General features: G+C 33.7%; 2 protein-coding genes across 3 annotated transcripts; both read right to left on the bottom strand.

Moving 5' to 3' along the window:
- Positions 1-6,839: 6,839 nt before the first annotated feature.
- LOC120089284 (triosephosphate isomerase, chloroplastic) lies at positions 6,840-12,327 on the bottom strand. Its single transcript, XM_039046705.1, has 9 exons — positions 12,044-12,327; positions 11,213-11,239; positions 10,359-10,428; positions 9,217-9,340; positions 8,466-8,550; positions 8,239-8,371; positions 7,952-8,125; positions 7,759-7,841; positions 6,840-7,155 (listed from the first exon to the last, which is right to left on the bottom strand). Exons 1-9 carry the CDS (start codon positions 12,212-12,214, stop codon positions 7,099-7,101), a joined length of 924 nt encoding a protein of 307 aa, XP_038902633.1. The 5' UTR covers positions 12,215-12,327; the 3' UTR covers positions 6,840-7,098.
- Positions 12,328-14,118: 1,791 nt separating this feature from the next.
- LOC120089194 (transcription factor bHLH121) lies at positions 14,119-17,881 on the bottom strand. Of its 2 annotated transcripts, XR_005485090.1 has the most exons (6): positions 17,652-17,881; positions 17,039-17,154; positions 16,053-16,180; positions 15,397-15,876; positions 14,846-15,283; positions 14,119-14,723 (listed from the first exon to the last, which is right to left on the bottom strand). XR_005485090.1 is itself a non-coding variant. In XM_039046607.1 (5 exons), exons 1-5 carry the CDS (start codon positions 17,765-17,767, stop codon positions 15,155-15,157), a joined length of 969 nt encoding a protein of 322 aa, XP_038902535.1. In that variant the 5' UTR covers positions 17,768-17,881; the 3' UTR covers positions 14,119-15,154. The 2 variants fall into 2 exon arrangements, 1 of the variants encoding a protein (XP_038902535.1); XM_039046607.1 differs by having other exon boundaries at positions 14,119-15,283.
- Between the last annotated feature and the right edge of the window lie 389 nt (positions 17,882-18,270).

Genomic DNA, 18,270 nt, shown 5'->3' with positions numbered 1-18,270 from the left:
ATATTTTTAAATAAAATAAAATGTCTCTATCTATTATTGATAGGTGATGGAAGTTTATCCGTGTCGATTGTCAATAACATTTGATTGTATTTATAAATATTTTAATTCATTTTATTATATTTGAAAACAATCTTAAAATATTTGTACTAAATTAATATAATCATCCTCGATAGTATAGGCTAAAACTTTATTTTTAGAAAAAGATGATTATATTGAAGACCACAAAGAATTGATTAAACTTTTTATAATAACTCGTCCTTCCAAACCTTTTTAAAATGCGATAACTATTTGTTCTTTTTTTTTTAATAAAAGAAAATTCTCTTTTAATAATTATAGCTTTAAGAAATAAGGGAAGGCTGAGCTAAACTTGAAATTGAAGCTAGTTGGCAATGAGTCAATTGTGTCACATTCAACAAAGAAAAGTTGGTATGAAAAGATAAAATAAAATAAAATTGAAAAAAGGTGGGTGGTTGATGGACGATGGAGTCAATTGGGCATTAAAACAATGGATATGTTGGTAACGTTTGAGTGGCTCATAGAAAGTTTTCCTCCTATTAATGCACCATTGGAAACGCCAATTATCACAAAATTTGATTAAATGAATAGTATTTTTTCAAAACTTATTAGAGAAATATTGTTGTTTTGAAACTTATTAGAGAAATATTATTGTTTTGGGAATTCGAGACTAGAGGTCGAACGTTGAGAACTCGACTAATGTGGAGGTCGAACGTTGAGAATTCGACGAACAAAGAAAAACTTGGAAACAATACATAAGCCGAAACTTCAACCCTCGACAAGGGAAATCTCGTGAATTCTCACTTAGGTTGTCGAAGGTTGAAGTTTCGACACACATCCACCCTCGAGATTGCAGGTTTAATTACTTTTCTTTTCCCTTATAGAGTAAATAAATAATGAGATGGTATACTATATGTATCTGTGTACTCGAGCTGTTTCTAACAACCTATGCCATTTTGTTATCATTTCGAATTAGACGGAGGCTTGTGGGATTGACGTGAAGGGGTAGGGATAGCTATATTTCTGGGAGCGAACTCCAGGCGAATATGAAGCGCATGGATACAAGTTATGCCTTGGAATGAAAGACAATTCCGAATTAGCTTTGTCTACGAACAAAAAGATAGATCCATAATCAAAAAAGTGTTTGTGATTGTTCCAGAAGAAATGAAAGCTAGTAATCATTATGAAAAAATAACAAATAACAGAAAGAGCGAGATATTGAGAGAGAGCGGAGATGAAGAGCGAGATCGTAGGAGAGAGCGAGAGTGAGAGTGAGAGAGCGAGATCTTAGAGAGAGGCGAGTGAGAGAGCAAGATCTTAGGAGAGAGCGAAGAGTCTTCACTTTATTTGAACTTTCCATAGAAATATATATAAAAAAGAGAAAAAAAAAGCTAATAATCATACTATAATTGAATAATCATAGACTATATTGAATAATTAGATTATTATTACTATAATTTGAATAATCATTAGACAATAAATTGAAATATTTAGATTATTATACTATAATTGAATAAGGGCAGAAAATAGGGATGCATGTTGCCTATAAATGCTCTTGCTCAAATAACATTCTTCAAATGCGTGAACTATTTCGAGAAAAGAAGAGCAGAAATAAGGGATCATTGGAGCGTCAAGATAAATCCAAAGACTTGTTGATCCCGATGTTTTGTACGACCAGTCCATTCATCGATCATATGTTGTATGGCGAGATCATACTACTGGAGAAATATATTGCAGACGTCGAGAGCAGGATTTATTCAGTTGACTGGCATCTGATCACGAGCCTTGGTCGAAGATGGAGGCCCGAGACGCATACATTCTATATGTCGTTGGAGAGTGCTATCACTCTACACAGACATAGAAGTGTTGTTGGGGTTACCTGTTGACGGTGAGCCGGTCACCGGAGTATGTACGATGACTAGTTAGAAGTTTGTCAACTGTACCTCGGTGCGACCCCACCTGCCGACAAGATTAAAGGATCGAGGTTAAGTTTAATATGGTTAGAAACACAATTTCATGAGCTCATAGATGATGCAGAGAGAAAACTTTCATAAGATTGCACGAGCGTATATACTACAAATGATGGGTGGAAGTCTGTTTTCAGATAAATTAAGTCATTTTGTTCACTTGATGTTCCTTCCACTGTTAGCTAACCTCTATGATGCGGGACGGTATCGTAGGGTGGAGCATGCTTGGCATGGTTGTATAGACAACTATGCAAAGCAACAAACCTGAGGTTCGAGAGATAGCTGGGCCTTTCATACTTTTGCAACTATGGGCTGGGAGCGATTTCCAACCAATGGCTCCACAGCTACATCATGTTAATGACGCTCAATTAGTTGGACGAGCCTACGATTCTCGGTATGTTGTTTTAATTCAATTTAATTTTTATATCACTGATCTAGTTAATTAATTCTAAATTATCAATTTAAAATTTAGGTGGAGAGACAAAATTTGTGTGACTAGGACAACTACACATGTAGTCAACCAGTATAGATACATGTTTGATATTTCAACCTGAACAGGTACATTACACTAAACCTAATTGATTATTATTTTATTCACATTTTTATTGTATTTGTCTTTAATATTCTCTAATATAATATTTTGTGTTTCAGATTATTTGGGAGCCGTACAAATTATTGTGTCATGATTTGCCTAATTTTTGTACGAATGGTCAAAACATATAGCAGACAATGAGTCCTCTCATATGTTTTCACATTGGTGAGTGGCATCTTCCTGACAGGGTGATGAGACAATTCGATTTTCAGCAGGATATCCCATCGCCTTGTAATACTGAACCCGTACTGCATGATATTGACCAAAGAACTGGAGATTGGTCCAAAAAAGTTGCACATTTGGTAGTGCGATGGCACTATCGTGCAAGGTTTATTGCAGTGGGGGTTTTTCTTGAACAGTTTGATACAGATGTCACTCCAGAATATATTCATTGGTATAATAATATCACAAGGTGCTACGTCACTCGTCTGGGAGCAGCTGTAGGTCATTTGGTAAATGAATAAATATTATCTAATTTTTTTATAATTCACAGAGATCGAACAACAGTAGACTCCGTGAGGTTGCGAATGATCCGAACTAGGTTATTGCTATATGAAGTGACAACCAAAGCTATATGGAGAAAATTCATTATATGTACGATATACCTATTGTTCCTCCACCAGCTCCTAGACGTAAAGGACCTGTTCGGGAAGAGGATGAGTTTGATGAGGTTGCACATAATGTGGAAGAGTTGCCCCCTATGATGCAGACGCAGAGTCAAACTGATTATGTTAGTCCGATGATGATGATGCCAGAATTTGGTTCAGGACATTATGACTCAGAGGCTGGTCCTTCGTCTTCATACGTGCATGGATACGGTCGGGGTCGTAGAGAGCATAATGAATATTTATATTATGAAGCACCTGCAGAGGTACCAGAGCAACATCAAGAAGAACCCGAGCAACCTTAAGTTCGAAGTCGACGACGACAACCAACTCGAAATCGACGACGTCCGCCTTGTGGGACACATTGATTTTTGTAATTATTTTTATATAAATGAGATATTTAATTTACATTTTTTTATTTTTATGAGTTATTATTATTTTTAATTTATTCTTTTTAGAGTTTAAATAAAATAATAAATATTTTTAGAATTTTTTTTATAAAATGGAAAATTAAAAAAAAAATAGAAAGAAGAAGGTGGAATGTGTAATAATTAAAAAGAAAAAAAATTGTACAATATTCTCGCTCTCGCTCATGCTCACGCTCTCGCTCAAAATCTCGCTCTCTCAAACTCTCGCTGTCTCTCATAATCTCGCTCTCGAATTTGATTGGGAAGTTCAGTAGCAAAAAGAAGGAGATTCATTAGCTTGTTATTTAGTCTGAGATGACAGAACCCGTTTGAAAACAACAATATTTTCCTTAAAAAAAGAAGGTCGAGGGTTCAAAATTCGACCTATCTAGGTCGAATTTTCAACCTTCGACTTATTTAAAACAACAATAGTTTTACAAATAGTTTGAAAACAACAATATTTTCCTAAATAGTTTCTAAAAGTACAATATCCTTTTAATTTTTCCATATTTTTTAGGTTACACTTGGAAAAATATATATATTTCTTTTTTTATTTTGAGAAAAATAATTAAGCACAAAAAGAACTAAATATCGATTTCATCTATCTTGCTATTTCATGAACACCGTTATGAAATCTGCCAATATGTTGGAAAGAACATCACTCGATATAAAACTTGTAAATAGAGAGATGTAAGATTCTCTCTCCATTCAATACATGCTTTGGTTGCCCAAGTAAACTTTTCAACGGTATTTGTCATAACCTCATTTTCTAAATATGGAGGTTTCGTCCCTCATACCCTCAGTTGTTGTACTAACAAAAAATACATGTGTTAATTACCAAGAGTACTATGGTTCAAATCCCCCACCCTCTTATTGTACTAAAGAAAGTAGTCTGATACCTCTATTATATCTCTACTTTTCCTTTCATTTTGCCTCTCCACTATCAATAATTATTGTAGGGTAATCCATTGTTACAATCATTCAATTCTGCCAACAAGAGCGTAGCTCAACTGACATAGTGTTAAAAAAATAAATTTTATTATTAAATTTGTTCAGTTTAACTTATTCAATTATAAGTTTTCACATGTGTGAAAATTAACTTTACTAGCATTTTTTAAATAAAAATTAACCGAAGTAAATTGATACTTATAAAGTTTAAGACTTTAATTGATATAGCCTACAAAATTAAAAGGTATAAGCTGATTTTTCTCCCAACAGGCAAGCATGAGATTTTGCTTTTTTTCAAGCATGACAAAAAATTTCTGCCTGAAAATTTGATTGCTATCTAATTTCTACATAATTGTTATGTGATTGCTATCTGATTTGCATGTAATTGTTATATGATTACTATGTGATTGTCACACCTGCAATTACAAAAAAGTTGAAGTCATGACTTTGGTTTCTTAAAATGTATTTGTCAATACAATGCAATTTTCCAAAATATATAACCCCTACAATCATATTGATTTAGAAAAACAAAATATAAGTGGTAAAATGTGAGGCAATGGCCATGTTAACAAATATCCTATTTGCATTAATCTATCGTAACATAATTAATGAATTAAAGTATATTTGAAATACATTTTCAAGTATTTAATTTTAAAAAAATAAGTCATTTCGAAAGAAATTAGAGTGTTTAACAACCACTCCAAATAGTTTTTCAAATATATTTTAATAAGTTTTGATTAAAAGTATTTAAATAAATTGAAAAACATTTTTTTTTTCAGTCAATCCAAACAAGCTCCTTAGACAACATTTCTGATTGTGATGAATATATAAATTTATTTCTTTTAAAAAAAATGGTTGCAATTTTAGATGTTTACGACATTATTTTCACGTTAATAAACCCCATAAGGTCGAAATTAAATTACACATTCGTACATATCACAAGCATCATAAGATTCCCCTGTTTTCAATGGAATGAGCTTTGGTAATAAAGCAAGACAAGAATGAGGAGGACTAAAATGGCAATAGTCCAAGGTGAGGCACCTCGTTGAGACGACCCGTTTGCTGGTCGGCGAAACCGGAAGTTGATCAATCGACCGGCCGAATATGAATACATGAAGAAAATCACCAAGATGGGCAACAAGAAAAAAACCAGCTGCAAATTTCTATTGATTTGAGCTTCATAGCCTGTGTTGAACAGAGAAAAGTAAAGCAAGAGAATGACAATGCCAAAAATGACGAGCAATTGAGATGGTGGAGAAGAAACAGGGCCTATGGTTTTCCACTCTGGACCTCTTCTCTTTGGATAATACCAATCCATCTCTCTCTCTCTCTCTCTCTCTCCTTCAACTCTTCCTTTTTCACTTGGAAATTCAACACTGCCATGAAATATATAAAGGAAGACTATATTGGGTTGTGTTGGTTTAGGAATATATTCGTTGAGTGTTGCCTCTGCCATGGCCCATGATAATAAAACACAGGTCATTATAGGCTATGGAATGATGCCTATTGGACACTAAAGTTCTTGATGCCAAGTTTGTATCCCTATTAAGTAATAAGATCCTTTCCATCTCAATGACCTGTCTTTTATTCTCAACCATCTCTCAACTAAAGGTGTTAACCAAAAATATTGATTTTTGGATATATACCAAATTGAAGCGAAATGTTTGTTTGCTCCAAATCAAATCGAACCAAACTATAAATATTTGATTTGGTTTCCAATTTTATATATATTTAAACAGTTCATTTTTTCTTTTATCTAATATAAATAGTACGATTTGATTTTATATATATAATATAAATAGTGTGATTCAGTTTTGGATTTGATTTTCAAATAAAAAGACCAAACGAACTAAAAATTTGGTTTTCTTATAATTTTAAACTGAACCAACCGACACTTCAATAAAAACTGAATCTTCAGTTCGGTTTGGTTTGGCCAATTGGTTTGGTTCGGTCAGTTTAATGAACACTCCTCTCAAGTTTCCAACAAATGTAAGAACTCCTGATGAAAGATTTGAATCTAGACGAAGAATGAAAAGCTGAAATGTTATCAAACTAGATACCAATTTGATAACTTCTATTGAATAAATCTTACCTTTGATCTCTTCTTCCGAGACTCAGGTCCTAATTCCTCTTGCTCTCTTCTAATTTGTTCCCTGAGCAACGAATGGGTATCTTAGCCGTACACGATTGAGAAGGTTGGTCGTCCTATCTAATCTAAAACACCATTTAGCCAGTTAGGCTCTACACTCATACATTGCAATGCTCGTAAGTAACAAGTTTAAATCAGGAACAGTATTCTGCATGATAATTCAAAAATCGAGAAAAACATCTAGAACTCTTATTAAGCAGAAATATTCTGGATCCAATAATTTATATGCTCTAGTATTCTATAGCAAAGTAGCCTCAGGAATACAACAGAAGGATATTATTTGCTTGCCTTCATTGAAAGAAGACCCTGAACACGCTGAAAACTTGATAAGCATGGAAAAAAAACCCAAGGGATGTTGCTATGAATACAAAACCCTTTCCTCTTTTGCTTGCCACCAGATGCTCTAAAAAAATTATCAAGCAGCGACTTTCTTGGCAGTGACCGAATTAACAATTGTTCCAAATTCAGGACCCTATAGTTGCAACATGGAACAAAAGTTAAGATGGAAACTTTTAGGATATGTTTTGGAGTGAATCTAAAATGGTTAAAATTACTTTTGTCATTTTTAAAATTATTGTGAAACATGTTTAACCTTCAAAACTAATTTTAATGATATGAAAATTGCATTTTAGAGTGTAAAATTAAATATTAAGGACCCATTTGGTAACCATTTCGTTTTTCAGCTTTTGTTTTTTAAAATTAAGCTTATTTTCTCCCCATTTCTTACAATGATTTGTATTTTCTTAAGTAAAATGATTGAATTCTCAGCCAAATTCCAAAAGTAAAAGCAAGTTATTAAAAGTTATTTTTTTAGTTTTCAAAATTTGACTTGGTTTTTTAAATCTTTGGTAAAAGAAAAATAACAAAGGAAAAAATTTGGAGGTGGAGGCAGCAATTATAGGGTTAGTTTTCAAAAACAAAAACAAAAAAACCAAGTAGTTACGAATTGGGGCCTAAATAAATTTTGAGGGATTAGAAACGTATTTTAGAGAAATTTTAAACATGACAAAAGTGATTTTGACGATTCATTTCAAAGTAAACATAAGTAAAGAGTAAGGGGAGAAGAGAAATGCACCTTCAATGAAGCACCTCCAACTAGAAATCCATCTATATCCTCTTTTTTTGCAAGCTCAGCACAATTACTTCCATTCACAGATCCTAACAATAATATCATTCCTTAGACATGTAAGACACTATTGATGGCAGTCTTAAGAAACATGGACTTCACAATAACAAGTTCAGACAAGTAAAATGAAAGTTGCAGTTACCTCCATAAATAATTCGGGTTTTAGAAGCTACTTCTGGTGATACATTCTTCTTAAGCCAATCACGAATTGCTGCATGCACTTCCTGTGCTTGCTCGGGTGTAGCCACTTTGCCAGTCCCAATGGCCCATACTGGCTCATAGGCGATAACAATACCATCCCAACTCGAAACAGCATCTGCAGTCAAATGGAATACTCAAGTTATAGAAGAACTCCAGAATTTTTCTGTTCTCAGATTAGTGACTTAAGATCATCGTGAAAATGAAATGAGGAATAAGCCAGAAACTTGCCTGCATAAGCTTTCAATTGTTGAAAGCAAACATCAAAAGTTTTTCCAGCTTCCCTTTCCTCTAGTAATTCCCCAATGCAAGCTATTACTCCAAGACCCTCGCTCAAGGCATAGGCAGCCTTCTTCCCTATAAACTATAGTCGCCAAAGCAACAGTTAGCGTTGGAGAGAAGCAGGTTGCTCACTAATTTCTTGGATACCACTAAAAGCTCAATTTCAAAACATTCACCTGGTCGTCTTCACCAATGATATGTCTCCGCTCAGAGTGCCCAAGGATGACCCATTTGCAGCCTATATCTTTCAATTGTTCAACACTGCAGTATACAATTAATTTAACAATGATAAGATCTGACACATATTTCATATTTGAGAGCAGAAAAACGCAAAACATACATGGCACATTATCCATATTAGTTCCCAAAGAATAAGAAGAATACAAGTTTAGTACGCATCTGATGTATACAAAAATTAGCTTATACAAATTCTTTTGAGAAAACTTCAATGTAAAAGGTGAAAGAGTTCAAAAAAGGAAATTTGAAAAGTTTAAGTTACAAACATCAAAATCTCTTAGAGGGTGTTTGACCCAAGGAGTTGGGGTTGGGGGGAATGGAGTTGTGAACTCCACTCCTTGCTTGATTTAAAGAGTTCATGGATCTGCAACTAAAAAACATCAATTTTATGCTTTAATAACTCCTTACACGTGAGTGAGATATGGACAGAAGAAAAACATGGAATGATTCAAAGAGAAATCATGGCCCCCACGACTAACTATTCTTGTGTTAAACATTATTGTTATCTCATTTGCAGATTATAAACAAGCACACTTAAGTTGTCATCCTCATCAAATGGTGTAAAATTAAGGGTTCGCATGCACTAAAAATAATCCTCCTAGAAAAATTTATGATAAAAAAATAATTGAATTAAGATAAATAAATATTTAAAAAAAATTAAAATGTCTCGTCAAGGGCAAGTCAGATAACCTGATTTCACCAGTAAAAGCGCCACCCTTGCTCACCCATGAGTTTTGGGCAGCAATCTCAATCCTAGATGTCAATGAGCTCTTCACCTGATCAATGTAGACAAATGGAGGTGCTACAACAACATCTGCATTTTTCCACACATATCCAAAGTTCTTTTTTCAGAAGAATGTACTTGGAAGAGTAGAATAATTAATGTGAAAAAAAAAACAAATAATTATGGGGAAAAAATCAGCTTTCAATATGAAGAAAAAGACTATCAAAATTTAGAACAGAAATGTCATTCATCCTCATCAACAACTCAGATGTATTGATAATTTAAGGGAAAAATCAACTTATATCCCTAAACTTTAGAGGTTGTATCAACTATGCCCCAAACTAGTAATTGTCACAATTTAAACCCTGACCTTTCATAGTTGAACCAATTTAGACCCTCCATAACTGAAATATAATTATGTTCATTAGATTGCATTCAAATTATCGTGTATTTTTTCCTAAATAAGTAGAGAAAACTAGAGGAAGACGAGAAGATAAAAGAGAACTACTCATATTAATGAAAAGTCACTACTATCCATTTTATTCCAACATTTCTCTCATACTATGTCAATCGATGTATTTAAAGAAGTCTTATACAAGTGCAAAGATTACGCATTCATGGTTTAAAATGAAATTTTAGCAAAGGTCTAAATTGATTCACTTGTGAAAGTTGAGGGTTTTAATTGGTACAATTATTAGTTTGGGGTTTTTAGTATACAATCCCAAAGTTTAGGGATATACATAGCTTTTCCCCATAATTTAAAGTACCAACCTACAATAAAATTGATAGAGGTTTTAGAATAAGAGTCATATTAAAAAGGGAGGAGGAGGAAACCACGACATGTAAATCAGAAACAAACCAGTATCGAATGCAACCTTAGAACTCAAGAACACAATGGTACAACCTATAGAATAGATCCTGTTCAAGTAAGGTCGTACCAGTATCAAATGCAACCCCTTGTTTGTTTAGCAAGAGTTGCATACATGGTTGCCAAGTGAATACAAGAGAGGGGAAGTGCATCCTCAAACATGAGGATTATTTTTTAAATATAATAGTATATACATTAAAAGGTGATAACATGCACTCTCCAATTTCAAACGGAACTTACCAACATCATCCTCCAACTTTGCATTGTTCAAGTCTGAGACAAGCTTGGATATAGATTCCTTTGTACCATTCTGGAAATTAAAACAAGCAGGGAAAGAATCAATAAATGTCAATCACAACAAAAATAATAATAATTAATTTCTTTATCTACTAAGTATAGAGGGGGGGACATATGAGAAGTCTTGGATCATAGTCAAGCCACACCAGCGGGCAGAAAGATGTTTTTATTTTGGGTACTAGTTACTACAACGGATCCAGTACACTTTAAAAAAAAACCAAAAAACTCAAAAATAGTAAACAGCAAAGGGTTCCTAATGAGTAATGACTACGTATTAGGAGATGAGAGTTTCTAAGACAAAAATCAAAATAATTTAAAATTGATATCTCAAATTGAAGTGGCGGAAAACCTTTGTATGGTCTAAGGAGGGATAGCTTGAACCTAGCCAGTTTTAAACTCCAACCATTTTGTCCATGAAAATGAAGTTATAGAGACCAATAGAAGACGATCATTTTTCCAACGCTTCTTATATTTCAAATGATTTGTACATACTTCCATTTAGTAGCTAAACAATATCGACATTAATGATAATAGATAATACTAGAAAAATAATGAAAATCAATTACATTTTCATTTATATTTGACATAAACTGTTACAGAAAAGCAAAGTTCTAGAAACATATTGATAAGACTTTTGTTTCACATTAGTGAGATTATGGACAGAACAGAAACATAGAATGATTCAAAGAGAAATCATAGCATGCATTTACAACTAACATGCGAACTTTTTTGCTTGACATAGACACTGTCCATCACAGACCTTTAGCTATAGGATTACTGATAATGAAGATACTTACACATTTCCAGTTTCCACCAACGAAGAACTGCAAATACAACAGAAGGTGGTAATAATCAGAAATTAGAAAAATATGCAAATGAGAGAATATAGAATAACGATTATCAAAATAAATAAATGAACCCCATCGACACCATGGCCTTAAGGTGGCCTTATGAATTTAAGGATGGGGCTTAAAACAATTTGAAGAAAAAGATTCGTTAAAGATGTGACAGTAAGTATATTCCACAGCTATTCAGCACACCAGACGGCTTCAGAGACTTGATTAATGAAACCGAATAGTAGTCGGTAATAATTAAGACCCCATTTAGTAACCATTTAGTTTTTTTTTAAAATAAAGCATATAAACATCCGTTTCACCACTAAACTTCTTAGTTTGTTATCTATTTTTTTACAAATGTTTTAAAATACCAAGCCGGGTTTTAAAAACTAAAAGATGTAGTTTATAAAAACATGTTTTTTAAAAAAAAATTGGCTAAGAATTGACCTCTGTTAAAATAAATATGCACACATTAAGAAGAAATAGGCTTAATTTTCCACCTAAATCTTGAACAAAACGTAATCACAATTCAGAAGTATGACCTACACAAAAGCTGGAGAAATTAATTAGCTCAAACAAATTTGTACATGGGAGTCATCGCATATTCAGAATCGTCCAACGCCTACAAATGAGAAAAATAGGCAAACATATTCCTTATTGCTTCTCCGACTCATTCTTTTCCTACTGTTAATACGCCAACCCCGCTAGGTTAAGAACGATGATCGACACACTAATAAAAAAGTCGTTCAGGTAGCGGAAACCACTGGAGCGGAGATGAAGAAGGTAAAATACCTTGCCGGAGCCGGCCATGGTGACAACGCCACGGGAACCTTTCCGCGAGGAAGCAAGGCGGATTTGTGAGTGGACGTTGTGAAACAGAGATTGTGAAATGTCGGACTTGGAAGTGGAGAATCGAAGAGGTGAGATTTGAGATGCGAGAGAAGTAGACACCACTGCCGCCATGGCCGAGCAGAGAAATGGATTCGTTTGCTTTACTTCGGCTGTCCTCCGCCGCTAGAAGTGACTGAAGAGGTGTTTTTGTTTGGTGTCAGTTGTGGTTCACGATCAGGATTAGGTGAGTCAATAAAGTGGATATCGAAAGCGCGTGTTGTCACTCTCTTCCCTACCAACAGAAACTTTTGTAATCAATTAATATTTTTCTCTTTAAATATCGATTTTCATAATTTCTAAAAAAGAATGCAAATATGTAGCATTATAAAATTTATGGACCATATAAAAATTAGGATCTTTTTTAATATAAAAAATATTTAAAAATATTTAAACTAGTAAGAAGTTTCAAAAGTATACTTTTGAATTTTTTTTCTATAAAATTTAAATATTTTTTTGGAAATTTTCAAAAAGAAAAATATGAAAAACTATTTATATAAAATAATAAAATTTAATTATTTTAAATTTTTATTAGTTTTTATCATTATAGATGCTGATAGCATCATTATTCTTTTTACTATTTCTATAAATAATTTAATATTTTTAAAATTGATCTTCAAAATTTTCCTATAATTTATCTTATATCATTTTTATTAAATATTCTAAATTAACATAATTGGTAAGTAAAGAGGAAATATTGCGAGGCTAACATTACCCTTTACCACGCGCCCTGCTAGCGATGGAATAATGGCATCGTCGGTGTACCATTTGCTGCCCTTCAACGGCAAGGAAAGTAAATTTTCCAAAAAATTTGTGATTATTTGACTAAGATCCAGAGTTCATTTATATTCTTGCTTTAAAATTATAAAAAAGAAAAAAAGAAAAAGAAAAAGAGCAAACAAACAAACTTAATTTACATTCATACTTGTAATGTATTTGTTGACATGGTCTATAATCTTGAAAATATGTCAGATTTGTAATATCAACCTTCAACCATCCTAGGTTGACCCAATGATAAATAAGAGTACATCCCATTCATAAAAGACTAAGAGGTTATTAGTTGATCTTCTACCAAGGATTCAATGTCTTATGAAATTAATCGAAGTGCACGTAAGCTGATCTGGATACTCACGGATATTAAAAAAAAGTTAAACTATAACCATTTTGTATTCATCAAGTTTTTTTTTCTAGTCAAACATTAAACAAACAACATAAATATGAAGAGGAAGTTGAATTTGAAATAATTTATACAAATTCTTACGAATTCCATGGTGGTATTATTAGAAAATCTCATATTAGGGAAGGAAGTGATCATAGGTGTATAAGAATAATTATCTCCTTTGATATCAAAACCTTTTGGAGTTATTTTAAAAACAAAATCACAAAGGTTTACATCCAAAATGACCTTTTATCAGATTTTTACATTTTTATATTACATTAGAATTAGGGGAAAAAAGGTTTAATTCAACCAATTTCATAACAAAGATTATAACAAAGTTTGAATTGAAAGTTTGAAGTTACCAATTAAAACAAAGATTATAATTTAATGTAGTTTTCCCTTTTGACTTTCCCTTTTCCTTTACTTTATATGTGTATCTATGTGTATATATTGGTAGAAAATTACCTTGGCAAAATTGATTCAAAACTTCTAAAGTTGTGTCCCTACTATAGATTTGACATTATCTTAACTATATTCCACAATTTATCTACAATAGAAAGAGGCAATGCTATTAAAATAGGGCAAAACTCAAAATATACGATTTAAAGCTTCTTAGAAATGTTTAAACATAAAAGATAAAAATAAAAAATATATATATCCAAGACGAAAAAATATTACTAATTAATATGTCAAGATTAACTTTAACGAACATCTATGTCAATCACAAACATACCTAAGCAGATAAGATAGTTTGTTACTTTATTAGGTAAGAAAAGCCCGAATTCTCACTCCATACTTCTCGAACACAAAAAAGAAATAATTTTTTAAAAAAATTGGATTATATTAAAACTCATTTCTCTTTAAATCTTTAGACAACGCTCTTAGATTATGACCAAAAAATCAAAAGTAAACTTTAACTCAACATCACTCTAAGAAATTTCTAAGGCCAGTAGAAAGCTCCAACTCCCTTGCACTCTTCTACTTCACCAATATCCTATGAACAAGTTTAAACATATCTAGATTTTCACAAGCAGCAGACAAAGCAATCTGTCTTTGGGCACTCATAATATGGATGCTTTTCCACCTTTCATTCAAGACCTTCAGATTTCTGGATAATATCAGCATTAATGGCCTCTCCCCCACATTCTCCTTCAGCATTCATGTCCTTTCATTCTTTCCTCACAATTATTTTCACCTTCTTGGCCTTACAGCCAATGATGGTGCGATTGCTCCCATTCGATCATGTCCCAATCGATCAAGCATGAACGACAAGTCACAGTCTCTTGATTCAAAATTTTGACATAATATCCCAGAATATCATGCATGTATATTTCACATCTACATGCTCTCAGAGTCATTTCCACATGGTTTTTGAGACCAGATATCTCTGTCACATTGTCTGTCATACATCAACAATGACATAACCTGGGAATTTTAGCATCAGGAAAACGAAAAGTATTCAGACGAATGGACCAACCATCTGTAGAGTGCTTTAGCTAGTTTCTCAGTGTGGGATTTTTGCAGCAAGACAACCCTAGAACCATTACCTTATTGCTTGCACATCCACAGCCATGTCCAAGTACATAAGATGAACACGGATTAAATGACTGCTGCAACTTTGAGGACGTCATAAAGGAGGTAAGGTAAGAATATAATAGTTCACAATCCCAAAATACTTTTAATTTTGTGAAGGCCCTTTACATTGCATTGAAGATGATCCACCTTATTTGCAGATAAATAGAAAAGCACTGAGAAGTATTTTAGTAAGTTATAGACCATCGAAAATAAAATTCGGGGACTAATTTGGGTGAACCTGCAACTTTTATGGCTTTCCACATATATCAGTAGATTTTCGTTCATTTTGGCGTGCTACTAAACGAATTGGGCTCTAAACTACAAGATGAAGAACATCTACTTAAGGAACTCTCTGCTGATAGATTATTTTCCTGTCTGTTCTTACTGTTTGTTTGTTCAAACGATGTATCCTGCAAATGAACAAACTTAGATGACGATCTGGATGATATAAGTACATTAAATACAGACCAGCTTCAGGAGGTTAGTACTATTCCATTGCATCCGTTAAACATGACAAACTAACCTGATCTGTAGAAGATCCAGGAGTTTTCAACTCCAGGTAAGTAGCAACTTCATTGGAATCTACACTTTTCTCAATCTTGCTTTCACTTGAGGACTTGCTCCCGGTACTTTGCTTGCTCAAGTTATGAGACTGATTGCCTGACTGAATGAAAGGCGGTGCATTTCGAGAGGACTGCTGCTCAGTCAAGGAATTAGGAGGTACGAATGGGACAAAGGTGGAACAAGGGTTTGTGATTACCCTGGGATCTGGATTTCCAAAGAACGTATAAGGCTGCAAGGATGGATGTAGGGGAAATGGCCCTGGAGGCATTTGCATCGGCACTGGAAATGGGAAGGGGGTAGGAGACATGACAACCGAGTGATCCATGGCAGCCCAAGGGTATGTAGCTCTTAGGTTCTGCTGATACTGAGCATTAAGATTCTCAATATCAGATTTAAGCAACGCCTTCTCTTCTCTCAGATCATTCTTTTCCTGGGCTAGCTGCAGTTGAATAAAATTGTTTGATAAACTAATATTAGTTGCTTGGTATAAGATAATTGTCTAATTTATTTATACATTAGAACATACAAAATATCATCTTGTGTAATTTTTATGTTAAAAGTAGCATATTCAAAATTGTATAATTTATTTATATACTAGGACATACAAAATATCACCTCGTTTGATTCTTCTGTTAAAGTAGCATATTCAGTTTTCAATTTGTTCACTTGAGACGTCAGATCCTTCAGCAGCTGAATTGTATCCATTAAAATGGTTGCTTTGTCATTTTTGGGCCTGTCGGGATCTGCAGGGTTATAGATAATATCGACATAAGTAATCCTACATTCCTAATCCAGAGGCAAATGACTGCATAGACGTAAGTAATCATATTTTTTTAAAAAAATGATCTTACTTGAACTATATCTGTTCTATAAATTGTCCAACTGTGTTCTTGAGTTTAAGAATAAATAATAAAAATACAGAAACATGTTCATATTCTAGCAATACCGATACTGTGATACACAACAACACTCCTAAATGATCTGTAATGGAGCTCTTAGCTGAAATATGCTAATTTGAATTGCTTAAGAAAGGAAAATTACAAGCTATCAGACAATTAGAGAGGTTTTATTCGCCCCCTATCAACTCAGCTCACTACTTCCCACTCTCATGCCCGACTCTGATATATTCCAAACTATGGTCGTACAAGAGGGGACCAAGTCAGTTAACCACCTACTTACTACATCCATCAGTTACACGGGTTTTCTCTCAATCTGTGCATCACCTCCTCACCAAATCATTGGTGTAAAATGGTTCAAATTCACACTTCGCTCCTAGCGCAAGGTAAAATGAACCAGAGCCTTGAATTCTAATAAGTATGATCGTCAACACATTCTAGTTATGAAATTCAAGGTTGACAATCTGGAAAATGAAACTTAAACACATTGGAAACCAAGCACACTAATAGTATGTAACACAATAATGAAATCCACTTTGAAATTTTGTGAGTCTCCCTAGAATGTGTACATGTTGAACTCAGAAAGTAATAAGAAAGTAGAAACAAGGTGTTAACTTCCACAAAGAAAATCAAACCGAAAGGTATAAATGATGGTAGAAATAGAAAAAACAGCAATGTGTGAAGAGATGATATTCTTAATTTCACCTAAAATGTTTCCCAGCTCGACAAATTGTTCATTCAAACGGCCCCTTCTTAATTTCTCTCTGTCAGCCTTCTGAACTTTTCTAGCAGTTGCAGAATCCTTGAACTCCCCTTCAGACCTTCGGCAGCGGAAAAAATATATCGATACGATAACCAGTAAGCTAAAGATAATTTATGTTCTTAAGACAATAGCAAAGATAGTTAAACTACTCGGATAATGAAAAAGGAATCATGGAAACTATGGTCCTTTCAACGCATATTTAACCTAAATCTACATGGTCCTTAGGTTTCAAAATTTCCTTGACGCTGCAAAGTACCAAATTCAGCCAATAGGTTTCAACATTTATGCTTGCAGATTGAGAAAATTTTCCTCTAAAGTCAAAATTTCCGAAATAAAAGCAAGTTTGCATAGTTTCACAGAGAAACAAAATCGTTCTTAAACAAAGAATTAACAACAACAAATCACATCTCCTCTTAGTTGTCTGCAAATGTACAGAAAACGGGGGTAAGAGACTACACTAATAAAGGCAACAAACCAAAAACCCATACGAACTCAACGGATAATAGAAACGCCAGAAAACAAAAACAGATTGAAATGGCGGATTCTTGTACAAACCTGGAACTGGATTGAGAACGAATTGGGTGGCCTGGAAGTTCAATGCACGGTGCAATGGAGGTGGAGGGTGTGGCCAGGTTCTGAACCAGATCGTCGCGTTGAATTAGTTGATCCATTGCTGCTGGATACGCCCACTTTCAGAATTCTCAGATGCATTTTCGGCGTGCGAAGCTGTGTTGATAAGGTGCGACTGACGCTTCTTGAAATTTCAGCTTGATGACAAACGTAATATATAATAATAGTTTTATATTTTGCCAAATGAGCATAGCTTAGCTTAGTTGGATTTTAGACGCTAAAGCGATATTCGTCAAGGGTATCATAAACTTATATTAGATATTTTAATCAAACATATATTACCATTCAATCAAAATTGAAATACTTATCTTAATAGGATCCAAGTAAGAGGTCGAGCTCCCGTATTTGTTCAGATATAAAACAATCTTATGGCTCAAAAAAACAAAGCATACAAGTAAGAAGTCAATGAGATAAACCACGTTATACTAAAATAATGAAGTTAAATAAAATTGGGGGGAGGGTGTCACCCTTAAACTAAACTTATAACAAAACATCTAAGTGACTACCATAACTACAGGAGAGTCATTCCATAGCTAAATTTGCT

This window comes from Benincasa hispida, chromosome 10 (genome assembly GCF_009727055.1).
Source record: "Benincasa hispida cultivar B227 chromosome 10, ASM972705v1, whole genome shotgun sequence".
Classification (NCBI taxonomy): domain Eukaryota; kingdom Viridiplantae; phylum Streptophyta; class Magnoliopsida; order Cucurbitales; family Cucurbitaceae; genus Benincasa; species Benincasa hispida.
Note: the sequence above shows the minus strand (reverse complement) of the source record. Positions and strands in the feature narration are given on the sequence as shown.